General features: G+C 40.6%; 1 protein-coding gene across 2 annotated transcripts in view; it reads right to left on the reverse strand.

Annotated features, from left to right (window-relative positions):
• Window positions 1-16,232, reverse strand: part of COG5 (component of oligomeric golgi complex 5) — a 185,291-nt gene that overhangs the window by 104,790 nt on the left and 64,269 nt on the right. For both annotated transcript variants that reach the window (XM_039570346.1, XM_039570347.1), the window contains exon 7: window positions 5,143-5,273. In XM_039570346.1, the coding sequence (XP_039426280.1) occupies window positions 5,143-5,273 (131 nt within the window). The remainder of the gene's footprint in view (window positions 1-5,142; window positions 5,274-16,232) is intronic.

A 16,232-nucleotide genomic window follows, 5' to 3' on the forward strand; every position in this document is an offset into this window, starting at 1 on the left:
CCAGTTGGCTTTTCTCCAGCAAACCAGCCATCCCCACAGAGCATTAGCTACCATCCACGAGTCAGTGTAGAGAGTCTCAGCCACTTCTCTCGTTCAGCAATATCCAAAGCTAGCTGGACGGCTTTAAGCTCTGCAACCTGACTCGATCCACCTTGTCCCTCGGTAGCTTGTGCAACTCGTCGTGTGGGGCTCCATACTGCAGCTTTCCACTTCCGGTTAGCGCCTACAATTCGGCAGGAACCGTCAGTGAAGAGGGCATAACGTCTTTCAGTCTCCGGTAGCTCATTATATGGTGGGGCTTCCTCAGCACGAGTCACTTGCTCTTCCTCTTCTTCAGAAGATAATCCAAAAGTCTCACCTTCAGGCCAGTTTGTTATAATTTCTAGAATCCCAGGGCGATTTGGGTTTCCAATATGGGCACGCTGTGTGATGAGAGCAATCCATTTGCTCCATGTGGTGTCGGTGGCGTGATGCGTGGAAGGAACCTTTCCCTTGAACATCCAACCCAGCACCGGTAGTTGAGGTGCCAGAAGCAACTGTGCTTCAGTGCCGATTACCTCTGAGGCAGCTTGGACTCCTTCATAGGCTGCCAAGATTTCCTTCTCTGTGGGAGTGTAGTTGGCTTCAGACCCTCTGTAGCTTTGGCTCCAGAATCCCAGTGGTCGGCCACGAGTCTCACCAGGCACCTTCTGCCAGAGGCTCCAGGACAGACCATTGTTCCCGGCTGCAGAGTAGAGCACGTTCTTCACCTCTGGTCCTGTCCTGACTGGGCCAAGGGCTACCGCATGAGCGATTTCCTGCTTGATCTGGGCAAAGGCTTGTTGCTGTTCAGGGCCCCAGTGGAAATCATTCTTCTTGCGGGTAACCAGGTAGAGAGGGCTCACGATCTGGCTGTACTCAGGAATGTGCATTCTCCAGAAACCTATGGCGCCTAGGAAAGCTTGTGTTTCCTTCTTGCTGGTCGGTGGAGACATCGCAGTGATCTTATTGATGACCTCGGTGGGAATCTGACATCGTCCATCTTGCCACTTTACTCCCAGGAACTGGATCTCTCGGGCAGGTCCCTTGATTTTGCTCCTTTTGATGGCAAAGCCGGCTTCCAGGAGAATCTGGATGATTTTCTCTCCTTTCTCAAATACTTCCTTTGCTGTGTTTCCCCACACGATGATGTCGTCAATGTATTGCAGATGTTCTGGGGCCTCACCTTTTTCCAGTGCAGTCTGGATCAGTCCATGGCAGATGGTGGGACTGTGCTTCCACCCCTGGGGCAGTCGGTTCCAGGTGTATTGCACACCCCTCCAGGTGAAAGCAAACTGGGGCCTGCATTCTGCTGCCAAAGGAATGGAGAAGAAGGCATTGGCAATGTCAATAGTGGACTACCACTTCGCTGCTTTGGACTCTAGCTCGTACTGAAGTTCCAACATGTCCGGCACAGCGGCACTCAATGGTGGCGTGACCTCATTCAGGCCATGGTAATCCACCGTCAGTCTCCATTCTCCGCTGGACTTACGCACTGGCCATATAGGGCTGTTGAAAGGTGAATGGGCCTTGCTGACCACCCCTTGGCTCTCCAGTTTACGAATCATCTCATGGACGGGAACCACAGAGTCTCTGTCGGTGCGGTACTGCCGACGGTGCACTGTTGCTGTGGCAATTGGCACCTGTTGTTCTTCAACTCTTAGCAGTCCCACGGCAGAGGGGTCATCTGAGAGGCCAGGCATTGTACTCAGTTGACTGATATCTTCTGTTTCCACAGCAGCTATCCCAAAAGCCCAATGATGTCCTTTTGGGTCCTTGAAATATCCATTTCTGAGATAGTCTATGCCGAGGATGCATGGGGCCTCTGGGCCAGTGACGATGGGGTGTTTCTGCCACTCGTTCCCAGTTAAACTCACTTCAGCTTCCAGTACAGTCAGCTGCTGGGATCCTCCTGTCACCCCAGAAATAGAAATGGGTTCTGCTCCCACATACCTTGATGGCATCAGAGTACATTGAGTGCCGGTGTCAACCAAAGCCGTGTATTTTTGTGGGTCAGATGTGCCAGGCCATCGGATCCACACAGTCCAAAACACCCGATTATCCCTTTCCTCTACCTGGCTAGAGGCAGGGACCCTCTATTCCTGATCATGGTACATGTTGCTCCCTTCCGGTGAATATGCTCCTGAGGTCCCTTCAAGAGGATCGGTCATGTTATCATTCCTATGCCGTCTGGAGTTCTGTGCGCGAGAGACCGGAGCGGCGTTGACTCTAGATGCACTTCTTGTGGTAGTTGCCCCTCTTTTTAGTTCACGTACCCCGGCTGCTAAGGAGGAGGTGGGTTTTCCATCCCACTTACTCATGTCTTCTCCATGTTCCTGAAGGAAAAACCAGAGGTTACCTCGTGGGGTGTATCCTGTCTCCCTGGTTGGGGGACGCCAGCTCCTAATGGCAGAGACTCTTGTTGGTTCTGGAGGGATGTGGTAAATCTCTTCCTTAAGTTCCTTTTTCAGTTTCTGATGGCCTTCTTCGATCAAGCTCCGGACTTGCTCAGCCAGCCTTGTTTCCACAGATGAGACATGAGTGTAAAACGGGGCTGTGATGGTGTCCTCGTAAATCCTCAGCTTGTTCACCAAGACGCCCACCCTGTCCTCACCTTCCCTCCATTGCAGCGTTGCCAGGTAACGGGAGTATATCTCTGGTCCAAGGCGTGCGAACCTCAACCACATCTGTGATGTGCACTGGACACCATCTGGGCTCTTAGGAAATCTCTCGTCTTCTGAGAAAATGATCTCCAGCACAGCAAATTCCCTCAGGCACCAGATACCTTGTTCCATTGTGCTCCATTTTCCTTGGTGCACCTGGAGGTCTTCTTTACAAAGGTACCTCTCCCTTACACTTGTAAGCAGTCGCCGCCAGAGGCTGAGGGTTCCTTGGGTTCTCCCGATCCCCTGGTCAATGACCACATCCTGGGACAGAGATCCCAGTTGCCTGGCCTCACTTCCATCCAGAATGGTGTCATTGGCTGCAGCGTCCCAGATGCGGAGCAGCCAGGTCAGGATAGACTCGTTCGTCTGGGGGGTGAATTCCCTCCGCAGGTCTCGCAGCTCACCCAGGGATAGCGACCGAGTGATGATCTCTGGCTCTGCCTCTTCTGCTGGGTGCAAAGGTCCTGCTGCATCCTCGTCAGTCACTATGCGGACTGATTTGCTTTTTGATTTCTTCTTCTGAACGGGGGCAACTGCAATCGGTTTAGGCTGTTCTGGTTCAGTGACAGTTTGTGTGGAGATGCTTACAGCTCCTTTGGTTTTTTCCTCCTCTGTGTCAGTCTGCGTGGACGTGGACGCTGTGGTCTTGTGTCTGGGTTCTTTCTCCTCTGTGTCAGTCTGTGTGGACATGGATGCTGTCACTATGCTTTTGGTTCCTTTCTTCTTTGCGACAATCTATGTAGACATTGTGCTTGTTGCTCGGCTCCTTTTTTTCCTCTCATCCTGAGGATGCTGTGCCATAGCTCTGATCCTAAGCATGGTGTACACAGTGCAGGTCATAGAGAAAAAAGAGAAAAGAACTGACAAGATTATGCCATCCTTAACATCCACAGGGAACTCAATATTTTCAAAAACTGCTGTGTCCAATCTGAAAGGCTGGAAAAAAGCATTCTTTAATCCTCCCCCCAGGGGCTGGGTATGATTGTTGAGGTCCCACATGTAGCAGCCTAAAGTAGGACAAGCAGACAAAGTTGAGTGTATATTCCGAATTATGTTCATTGTCTCGGAGGTTATCATGCAGTAGGCATAATAGACTAATAGAGCAAATTTTATACCATACCCTGGTCTACAGAGGAGCATTACAATCAGCAGATAGTTCCCCATGTGCGGAAAAATATAGAGAGCTAGGTACAAGACCCATGTAAGCATGTTGAACATCATAGTGAGTAGGTGGCTTCCACAATACAAAATTGTAATTCTGACTTTTCTCAGCAGTGTGCTGCACATTGGGCGCCAAATTATGTACTAGTTTGAAAACAAACTAGTGGGAGACACCAAGTCAGAATAACAATTTAATAGGGAAATAAAAGGAAGGGGAAAGAAAAAAACAATAAAAGGGGATAACACTGGGTTAAACTGACAGAGTTAGGATACAACCTGGCACCCTGTTAGTCAGGGTGGTGGTAGCAGTCTGGTAGAATGATGGCTGCAGTCCTCCCGAAGTGGTGATCCTGTAAAAAAAGGGTCTGCTCCTCCTCAGAAGGTCCAGTGGTGGTTATGTGGCTCCTGTCCTCTGGAAATCCAGTGGGATGGATTGTCTCTGGTGTTCAGTCTCAGATTATATCCACGATGGGATGCTTGGTTCCTCCCTCTGGGTGGAGCATCTCACAATGGGGTAATGAGTCATGAGGCCAAGTGTTGATGAGGCTCATTAACAGAAGATAGTCCGGAGGGAGTTCTCTCTGAGTCATGCGGCAGGACAATGATGGGCCATTAACAGAAAGATAGTCTGGGGGGAGGAGGCAAGGAAACATTGCCCCACCTGATTTCAACAGCTCATGAGGATGGTAATAGAATACACTGCAACCCAGGACAATTTTACAAAGGCAAGAAAATAGCACTAAAGATACTGCAAACAGTTAATAGATGTAGCCAAGTTACAAAAATGTAGATAATTACATTTAATATGAAAGAATGTAATTATGCATATTCATTCTTATTTCCCTACAGTGAATATTTACCTCGAACTTTAAGCAGCTCTTTAAAGTTTTAACACAAATCTTTTCAATATATTTTTGCACAGCTAAAATGTAGAAATCTTCCTACAGTCTTAAGAAACTGCGTTTTTCATATTTCTCTATAAAGCTCAGCAACATGGGCAAAGCTGTATATGGTATTTAATGCACCAAGCTTTTATGACAGTGTTTAAAGTCTTCATATCAGCACCTACTTTCTTCCAAATTTCAGGATCAAATCCGGCAAAATTTTATTCCTGTAAATATTGCACAAGACCAGTTTTGTCAATTTCTTTGAATATTGTCACACGTAAGAATTTCTCACATAAGACTTTCTCTTGTTTAATTTACACTGGACAGTGCTACACAAAGCAAAAGAAATCAAGCTCAAGTTCTTGTACACGTCATTTTTGAAAGGAAGTAAAGAACAAAGTGTATTTTACCTGAGTCTCCACACCTTGCTCAAGCAACCTTTTAGCCTGGTTTTCCACCTCAAGACGAGCTCTTGCAATAAAAAGCAGGTCATTTTCAATTACTTCAATTCCAGACAGATCTATCCCTTGAGAAAGATAATCTATAAAAGCAACAAAACATTGATAAGCACGACACAGGATAATGGAACATTTTAAGCATGTTAAAACATTTCAGAGTTACAGTCAGTTCCAAGGGACATTTTTGTGTACAACACTTGACAATACAATACATCAAAATAATGTCTTATACCACAAAAACTGAAAATCAAAGGATTATTACTCAAGAAAACCTAGATACTGAATACACTGGATTTACTTCAACTTCTCTAGACCCAGAGGCTGCCAGAGAAGTGCAAAACATGAGTTCTAGGAGCTGCAGAATCAAAATCACAGGCCAAAAAGGGGCAAGAAGTCATATCCTTGTCCCAAAGAATTAACTAGATCATTAAACTTCTCCAACCAGATGTTCAAATAAGCAAAATTTGCTCTAAGATCTGAAATTAAAGATGCATTAAAAGGTTCAAATTATACTTCAAATATTTAAATGGCACTTCTAAACATCTGGGATCAAACACAAAAGAATGGCAAGAGAAGAAAAGAATACAGTCTTTTCCTTTTTAATCACAGAATCATCACAAAATTTATTACTAACATGGAAACCACCATCAATAGGGTAGCTACAGATTACTGGGCTGGACTGGCAACTGCAGCAATAAAATCTATTCAAATTCAACTTTTTTCAATGGCTTTTTTTCCCTCCTTTTTTATTTTTCTGGATTTAAGTCAACACAATTCCCAATGACTAGGTAGCCTAGGCCTTTACACTACTGCTTATCTCTAAGGCAATGCAGGACTACTCTCATTTACAGAGTTTTCAACATTTTGCTTAATCAAGCAGGTTTTCCCCTGCTTTTTTTGAAAGATCAAATAAAACTAACAAAATAATAGCCAAGGCATTTCACACAGTATCAGATACTTCCTTCATAAGATGATGTTCCACTATTTCCATTTATAAACAGCCCTCTATGACTTCCTAATAAAGTTATCTTCCTTTTAGTCCTCACAGTAAGTTTATTAAAGCACAGACTTAAACATTTTAACTAGGCTAACTGAACTTTTAAATCTTTGCCAAATAACCTTTCACTTTAGTAGCCAATTATTTTTGTTTATTCACAATAAACTAATCTAATTCTCAGATTAGTTTTAGCAATCACATGTTCACAACTGAACACAAAATTCCAAATGAATCATTTCACAGCTATGTAGAGAACATCCCTGCATCTGCATAAGAAAAATACCATATAAGAAATGAAAACAAAAAGCTTGCTGAAATACTGCATGAAGCTTAGTAAGGCATAAAGGAAATCATCTCTCTTAACAGTACAGTATGCAAATGCTTTCCTCTGCATGGGTTTGTTTAAAAATGGATCAGAGGGGTCAAAGGTCAGCCAAGCAGCAGGACAGCACAGGCTATTCATGAAGCCCTGCGTGCTGGTGTGTTTATAGAGCTGCTTTTGCCATGGGCTACAGCAGCCACACTTACCCCTTATTTCCCTGCAACTTTTTGCTGTGACTAAGCTGCATCTCTACAGGTGGTCAGGCATGTGAACCCATTAAAACTAACATTAAACTCCCACAAGTTTCAATGAGCAAGTGTCTTGGATGTGAAGACTAGTTTTCTGACCCTTTTCTTTTAGCTGCACAGAAAAACTAAAGGAGCAATGCACTATCACAAATTCAATCAACTGCCATAGTAAACTCTGAAGAAGTTTCTTGCCAACGTGAGATTAAAAAAGGTGAAATACTACCAAATATTTACATGTACCACAGATACAAGAACTGCTTGTAGTTCACTTGTGACATAAAGTCATATTCTGGAAGCCCAGGCTGCTTAAACAAAACAAAATTAAAATATGGTTATGATCTCCTAAATCCACAGAAAATCTGAGGAAGACGACTAAAAAAGGTACCATTTCTTCCTGCCGTGTTTTATCTCAAAATCTAAATTAAGTCACTTCAAGTGCTAAAAATCTAATCCTTCTGATGGTTTTAAGAAAAGAACAGAAAGACCATGCTGCTTTGGCTCCTCCAAATACCTCCATCTGTGTCTCAGACTGGCAGCCACCTCCTGCTAAACTGTTAAAACTGGCAGCTTTGTTCCAAATTTTCTGCAATCCTAACAAAATGTCTTGGGACGATGCATTTCAAAACAGTGGGCCTTTCTGTAGGTTCAGTGGCTAGCTGTACTTCTACAGATGCTCCTAGTTGCTATTCCAACAGTAAGGAAGCCCTAGCAATTACAGTTTTCAAAAGAAAAGCACTTTTCATAAGGACAGCAGGTCTATGTCAGAAACACCTGCAAGTGTTTTCCTGCCATTCTTATGTGAGAGCAGAAGCTGCAACACAGGTAGGGGTATGTGCCTTTTGATAGTTTTTGTCATCTAAGCAGACAACACAATATTAGAAATCTCTACACTTGTGTGCTTTCAAGAGTGATGTTGCTATCTTGAACAACACAATGAAACCCAGCAGAAAGGCAGCTGACACAACAGCAGCCAGATCATACCCAGAATGCCTGTGCATTTCCTATCTGTTTTATTTAAAATATTGTAGAGGAACTCACACATTCCAACTGGTCAATTTTAGTTAGTTAAGAAACCCTGTCAAGTGAAATACAACAAAAATACAATAGGTTATTAATTACAGGGAGTAGCAAATGTAGGATTTTGCTTCAGGCACTTGTGTGATAATTATTTCTTGCCATGCACAGTCAGTCAATAACACTGTGGTCGTGATCAGAGGTGAGCGGGACATGGGCTGTAAGGTACTTGTGTCTTCTTGTCAGGAATTAAGCAAAAACAATGGCTCACCCCTCAACTGACATGGACTCTGGGGACTGGGGTCCAGTTTAAAGTGTGTCAGCTTTCCGTCTGCTTTAACCTTAAAGCTCTGGAGTAAAACTATTACTATATTAACTCTAATAGATTTAGTGAGTATATATTTATAACTGACAACTCTCCCTTAAGAGATTTTAAAAGCACATATATAACATTTTGTTACCTTTGGGAAGACTTGTGCTTTAAACAAATTAGAACCTAAGTATCTTGTATCACCATGTGCCAGGGCTGGAGCAGCCACCAAGGCATCGCCCTCTCAGAAGCACCACATGCTGCTCCAGCCACTTCTCAGCACAGCCAAGGAGCAAATTAGAGGAGGGAGCTATAGTCCCGTAACCATTCCTCTACCTCTCATCCCTCTGACAATTCTACCTCTTTATATAGGTTCATGAACATAAAGGCAAATCCTTAACACTCTCATAGGGTATTGGTATTGCTTCCCTTCTATCACATCCTATTATGCTTAGAATGCACAGCTGGAAATTACTTTTTAAGAACTGAAAATACCGACTGCCTGCTGAATCCTTTTCTTGAACAAAAATATTGTATGTCAAGGCAGAATACACTAAGACCTAGGAATAAGTGACATTTTATAATCTACTTCAGCCTACCAAAGGGTTAGAACTTCGTATTTTTTTAATTAAAAAAAAAAAAATTTGTCACTACAATTCTAAATTTTCTTGATTTACTAAACCTGAACAGCTTTTCTAATCTACTGGCGAGATGCTTCTTGAAAATGCATTTTTTAAACCAATATTTCTAAGATAGTTATGTAAGAGGAGAGTCATAGACAGAGACCAACCCAATATGCAGATCATCAGGCAGAAAAACAGTACTTTGAGCAACACGGTTAGCTTTCCTTAATCTAAATGACTCATCAACACAGATTCTTTCTATTATGTGATCTCATTTTTTAACCTCAAATATTCTTTGTGATAATACAGAATCAAGATAAAAAATTAAAACTTCCTGTAGGTATTAAAATGTTTTGGAACAGAAACGACTATGAAGCTCATCCCTATGAGCTCCACAAAAACTATATTACATTCTTTATATAGACTGAATTGATTTTGAGCTTTTGCTAGAAATTAGAGAATCAACAGAAGTCTACTGAGAACAATCAGCTGCACTAACAAAGAGTTAGTAAAGAAGACAGTAATAAACCAATGTGATTAAGCTGCATCACTCAAGAGGCTACTTGAGTCAAAAGAGAAACTCTTCTGTGGTCTGAGAAGTAACCTCAGTGATAGAAATGATACCTTAGGTTTTAACTTTTATATTTTTCAAATTCTGTACTGCTTAATAATAGAGGGGGAAAGAAGCAAATTAGAACATCTGAAGTGGATTCCCCAGAAGCAAACACCTGAGATCTGCAGACACATAACTCCCCTCAAATGCAAGAATGCAATGACAAATTAAGAGGTGTTCCATGGGAGATTGGGAAGGGGGGGAGAGTATATTAATGGAAAATAACCTATTTCTGAAATTTTAAATAAAATCATAGAATGATAAAATTACAGATCTTTGTTTGCCTGTTTGAGGAAGGTTTGAATTATTTCTCTTTCATTGATCATTTGGTTTACTTGGTTCTGCAGTCTTAGTTGCAGATAATATTGGTGATATCTGTACCCTAAGAAGACACTGCTATTTTTCCATAATGAAGAAAAATTACAATTTTTGAAGAAACTACTAATTTAAATTCCAAAAAGCCAATTCCAAAAGTCAGGTCTAAATGATATCCAAGAATTCTGCTTGGATTTAAGTATGTAGAAGACGAGAGGCTACATGATTTATCAAGAACTACTATAGAAGACTCATGTGTGCATTAGTAGAAGATGTTCATGAAACTGAATCTAAACTGCTACTGGCAATATTTATTTCTGTTATCTTCCATGGTCTTAAAGGAAATGTTAGTTACAGCACTAGCTATGGAAAAGGAAGGATATCCTGTTTGCCTCACTTGTATCTGAACCAATGACCCAGGATGCTGCTGGGCCCGAATATGTCAATTTGTTTGGTTTTGTCAATGCAGCTAATTTAAAACCAAAGCCCTTAAAACAGAGCTTGAGATCCCAATACCTCAGCAGAAGACCAATGCTCACCCTTTGGTGAAAGCAACCTAGAGTTCTACATTATATCTCTAGACTCTAGGTAGTATAGGCAAACACCCTAACTCAAAGAACAATAGTCTGCTGCTTGGAGACACTTAAATTTGCCATGCAATTGATGCATGGAGCAGGTGGGGAATAGCAAGAGCAGGCACATTTCTAAGTCTTCAGAGTGGAAGCTGATGCCTCCAAAAAGAACCTTTGCTCATGTTCTGTTTAAACCAGACTAATTCTCCACTTAGGCTGAAATGACTGCCACACACTCTGCACCAGGCACCAGAGTAATTGCTGAAGTAAGCCTTATATTAAGCCTTTAAATCAAGTGAAAGGGATTCCACTACAGGTACTATTAAACAATATCTTACAGCCATCTCATACAACTTGAGCTCTTCAGAAAAAGATGTTCATTCCTATCAAAACTGCATAGATTACAATGCCTTGTAAAGTATTCAAAATAAGAATGTAACTGCTGTATACTAGGTGCCATATACAATGTCATATATTTTAGATATACTTTACAAAATTGTTAATTTTGAAATTTTTTCTGCAGGTATTATTAATTCATTATTAAAGAGAAAGAAAAATTTATTTTACTAAAATCTAGTTAGTTACAAAACTCTTGGTATCCTTCTTTCCTATTCCTACAGGGCAAAATTCTTCATTTTTTCAGTGAAATAACTGAAACATTTCTTCAGTGAAATAACAGAGAAAAAAATCTGTGTCACTACAGTGCCATTAAGTTCCTATGAAATCCGGTCCTTATTTAAGCAATTTCTACCATCTTAAAAATTAACTACTTGTATGCATAATACATAAGATTTCAGTTTTTAGCTGTTTGAGCAACATTAAGTAAGCCAAAACTGTCCTGCTGGAGACAGAAACTGAGGGGGCCCCTTGGCTCTGTATTTCTGTTTGTTTTCTCAGACAGCACATTAACACACTCTGTTTAAGTCCAGAAAAGGAAATAGAACATATTAGACAACCAGGTATAGTTTCTGATAGATGTCCCTAATGAAGGGGAACATAAAGACAGAGCAAAGCACTTCTCAGCTTTTCATTTCAATCCAAGACTGTTTTCATTTTAAAGAAATCAGGCCAACAGTACCAAAACCAAACTGGTGGAAAGCATACAAGTCAAAGAAAGCAGAACTTGAACTGCTCATTTAAACACAGACAATTATCTTGTATTGTAAAACAGATGTGTCATGTACTTTATATTGTTATAGAATGGTTTGGTGAGAAGGGGCCTTTAAAGAACATCTAATTCAACCCCTCTGCATGGGCAGGGGCACCTTCCGTATCATGTTGCTAAAAGCCCTGTTCAGCCTGACCTTGAACACCTCCAGTGATGGAGCATCACCTTAGCTGATCAAAGCTTTACTTCAGAAGAAAACAGAAAATGCAACACTAATTCAGAAGCCATGTAGGTATGAAAAAACTGAACATTTTCTAGAATGTTAAAACAAAGGGAAAAGTTTTAAGTGTAAAGTCAGATTGGAATAAGAAAAAATGGAGTGTCATCCTGCACTTGGGATCAGCTTTGTTTCTTCCAAAAGATTGTTCCTGATTTTTTTTTGTAAAATATGGTTTATGTTAAAATATTTAGTAGTGCTTTAATAATCATCTATGTCCAATCCTATCTACAGAGGAGACCTGCTGTTTCTCTCCAGACTGCATGCAAAAATATAAAAAAACACACCCTGAATTGAGAACAATTATGGGGGAGCAGTGAGGAAGACTGACTAGCTATTTTTAAATTATGTTAAAACTGCATTTAAGTTGTCTTGATGGAAGAGTTAATTCCTACTGCTCTCTGGGCTGGAAATCAGATGCCACGCAGGATCTGGAACTGATGGAAATGAGTTTGATATCTATTTTTATCATCATCACTGACTTAACAATGAGCACCAAATTTTGGAGACATTCCTGTGAAAATGCCATGATTCAGAAAATAGCTTAACACACCAAGACAAACACTACTTAGGTCTAATCACAAGTTATACCACACGACTCCCACACTCACTTAGGCCTAAAGCAAGAGTTGTTGAACTCCTTTAAGGTTCCCCCTCCCACGCACCATTAGATCTCCCCCATTCCTCCCCCTCACCCTTGAATACAAACTCACAACCTTACTTCACCACGACCTACTAAACCTGCTTTCTATTTTGCCCTCCGCTGCCTGGACTGCCGACTCCACGGGGTGCAGGCAGCAGCCCCACATCCAGCTGGTGGCTGTTTAATGCCATTGTTAGTAACCTGGGTGACAGGACAGAATTAACGCTCTGTGAGCTTATGGGTGACGGCAATCTGAGGAAGTGCTCAGCACCCTGGAGAGCAGGGCTGCCATTCTGAAGAACCTTAGCAACCTTGAGATGAGGACAGACAAAAACATTATGAAGTTCAACAAAAGCGAATTAAGCCCTGTTCACCTGGGATGGCACAGCCCTGTCCACACAAGCAGGTTGGGTGCTCACTGGCTGGAAAGAAGCTTTCAGAAACAGACCCAGCAGACAGAGAATTTAACTTAAACCAGCAGCACATCCTTGAGGCAGAGGCAGCCAGCTGTGTACTGGACTGGGTGTACGCAGCAGGTTGAGGGAAGTCATTATTCTTATTATTTGGCATTTGTAAAGCCGCTGTACTCCATGCCTCCCAGTAGAAGAGAGACATTGACAAATTAGTCCAATAGGGAACCACCACGACAGGGGACTGAAGCATGTGAGTGTGAGGAGGGGCTGAGAGAACTGAGTCTGTTAACCTTGAAAAGAGATGGTTAAGAAGAGATCTAACTGCATCTTCTGCTACCTGACAGACAAGACATTTCCCAGAGGTGCACACAGATGGGACAAGAGGCAAGAGACACAAGCTACAACATAGGAAATTCTAGTTAGACATGGGGGGAGAACACTTTACTTATGGTTCTGTACACCTTACCCATGGAGGATATTAACCTGCAGAAATGCACACATTGTATTTTAATATAATTACAATTGATAAACTGTGAAACATTAGGATCTAGAACTTGAAAAATCACCCTAAGCTTCTTAAGCCTTCCCTCAAAACAGGCTGATTTTAGAAACTTCCTTAAGAGCTCCCAAAACATCTTTAGTAACTAAAACTGCATCTTTTTCTAAATTCTCTGTGATAAAATACTCATACAGAATTGTAACATTCATGCCATTCAATAGTACTTGGGTGGAGCTGAAACCAATTTCAGCCCAAGTATTCTATCTGAGCTATGGCCTAGAAATCAGAAAATATTCAAAAGAAAATTTCTTATACCAGTGGCCATAAATTACAAGCATAACAGGTCTGTAACATGAAACAAAAGTTATAATCATGGAAACAAACCCAGTTATCTATATAACTTAGAAAGTCCACATTTTATTCTGACAATTAAGAGTGTTCATTAAAAATAAACAGAAAGACCCCCACTTCTCCACAATAAAATCATTGAAGTTTAATTTAGACACTGCACAGATAAGGAACTGCTCTTCAGATGCACATGGACTTTCAAAATCAAATTTATTCTGGCAACAAAACAATAATACCTCTAAAAGTCAATATTCCTCTTGGGCTTTTTTTGGAGCAAAGTAAAAATAAAACATGTTGCCAGTAAAAATCTAGTTGTCCTATTTCAGTTTTGAACAGATTTCATAGCATCATGGATGCAAAGCAAATGTACAGCATGTGTGAAAGAGATGAAAACAGAAAAGGGGACAGAAAGGTATAATATGGAACAGGAGAGAGATGTAGCCCAAGCGAGGCATTACAGAAGAAATGAACTTTAGCTTTGAAAGAGAATAACAGAATGCTCAAAAATAACAGACAGGAAATTATGAAGGAATGTAGTGAAAGGATACAAATACAGATCAGTTCATACAGTTTGGTCTTATTAATCTGTAAGAATAATTTAGTGCCATCATACACTTTCCACCTTGACAAGTTCCTTCCCACCCCCACCTAAGCCCATAGCTTTGCACTGCTTGCTCATTACCAAGGCCAGTGGTAATGCTCATTTCTGCTCAAATTTCAGGAGAGCATTCAAACCTGGAAAACAAAGAGGCGAACAAAGCTTGTGTTTAATAAGTTTCATACAGACAGTAAACAGGATTTTTACTGTCTCGAAAATATTTCTTAACATCTCAACAGGTGAACAATAAGCAGTCCTTGAAATGGAGCATCATATCAGTATATAAAATGAAGCAGGATGAAAGGAATGTACTCTCATATTTACCAGAGATAATGCATTGAATATATCTTAAAACTGCACCAAAAACCCATGTAAAAGAAGTATGCCCTTCCAAATGGAGTGGATTAAGTAAACCATCTCCTTCCTGAACTAGGAAACTGAGATAAGGACTCATCTAAATGAAGGTATATGAGCTTGGCTGTCTTTTGTTTGCCTAAGTTAGTGTCATCACTAAAGCCATGAAAGCCAGCAGAATAGTTATGAGCAGAGAGATGCAAAATATAACCTAAATTTACATGTTGGCCTGAAAATACAAGTCTTTTTGGCAGCTTTTACATATTATTAATATGTTATCATTCAATAGCTAAGTAGAATTTCTCAATATAGAGCATTATGTAAACGTGCGATGATTCAGTTTCCATCAGTACCATCCCATGTTGCAATAAACCATGCAATGATAAAAGAAAATGAAAGAAAATGATCATGTGTCTCAAGAATCTTAGTCAAAAATAACTTCTTTCAAACATCCCACCAGTTGCTGAGAAGGCAAAGATGGCTGACTCTTCGCTGAATCACTGCCTTCGAAGGAGGGCAGGGGAGATTTTGGTTAATATGTGAGTTTTAATTCATGATGTTAATGGTTAATGACCTAATTTTTTAATACTTTACACCTGGATACAGGTATACATGGACAGCCACAGACTTACAGGTCTACAAGTCTACAATTACCATACTGAACTAGCTAGTTTGCACTTAATTTTTTTCTTTTTGGTGAGATATAGCCTACATTTTTTGAGTTTATACCATTATTTTTGCACTAATATGTGAATCCAAAAATGTAGCTTGCCCATGAGAGAACACAGGTAGTTTCTAACATACACTTGTAAATGCCAGGAGACGCTTTAGGATCAGTAGTGCTACAGTGCTATACAAAGTAATAAAAAAAAAATCATGCTATCTTGGCCCCTGCATAAGGGGGAATACTACTTTTTTTCTTTACTACATATGTATAAGCTGCAAATATTTCTTTCATATTCCTCTCTCCTTATGGGTCTCTCCTGCCTCTTTTCAACACCCACCATTCACCCTTTCATACTTACACCTTCAGGAAAACACTTCTGCAAAAGCAGAACTGCATTTTCTTTAGTAACAGCTGGGTTAACTCCCTCGGTACTTTAGAATATACATGATTTTTGTCTTCAATAAATGCATGTTTAATTCCTCCCACCTCTCACTTGCCATATCATCAATAACTTCCTGCAACTGGCTGCAGATTTACCTGTTTTTATTATCTTTAGAGTCAACAGATGTTGCATAGGCTATAAATCACACAGGTTTTATGAATCTCAGATACTTTGTAGCAGAGCAAAATGAACCTTGTGTCATACAGAGTGTTTCTGTGGACAGGTTGAACAACTGCAAAATTTTAAAACCTCTAGAAATATATCTTATCTCCTACAGCAAAGCCCTTTTGAAATTTAGAGATCAGCCTATGGCAGAAATCTGCCCAGTCTGCCAGAATTCTTGCCAATTCTTCTAGCAATAATAAAACTTATCAACAGTACTAAAAAGATGGGCAAGAAAAGAATGTTGTTTGAAAGCCAAACTGAACCTAAGAGTGTTCATATTCCAAACACTTGCATTTGAAGTTAGCCAGCCACAGATGCCTTTTGACCTTTCAACTGAAATAGTATTTAACCATAATACAGACTGACGGCATTTGCCTGTGATGATTCTTTAATACCTTCTATTTTGTACAATTTGGATAGTGAAACTGAAAAAAGAAGTTTTAAAACCTTTCTCATCCCCTCTACAACATTCACTGCAATTTGATAAAAAAGCTATCTAGATAGAAATTGATAA

Source organism: Corvus cornix, chromosome 1A, assembly GCF_000738735.6.
Source record: "Corvus cornix cornix isolate S_Up_H32 chromosome 1A, ASM73873v5, whole genome shotgun sequence".
Lineage (NCBI taxonomy): Eukaryota > Metazoa > Chordata > Aves > Passeriformes > Corvidae > Corvus > Corvus cornix.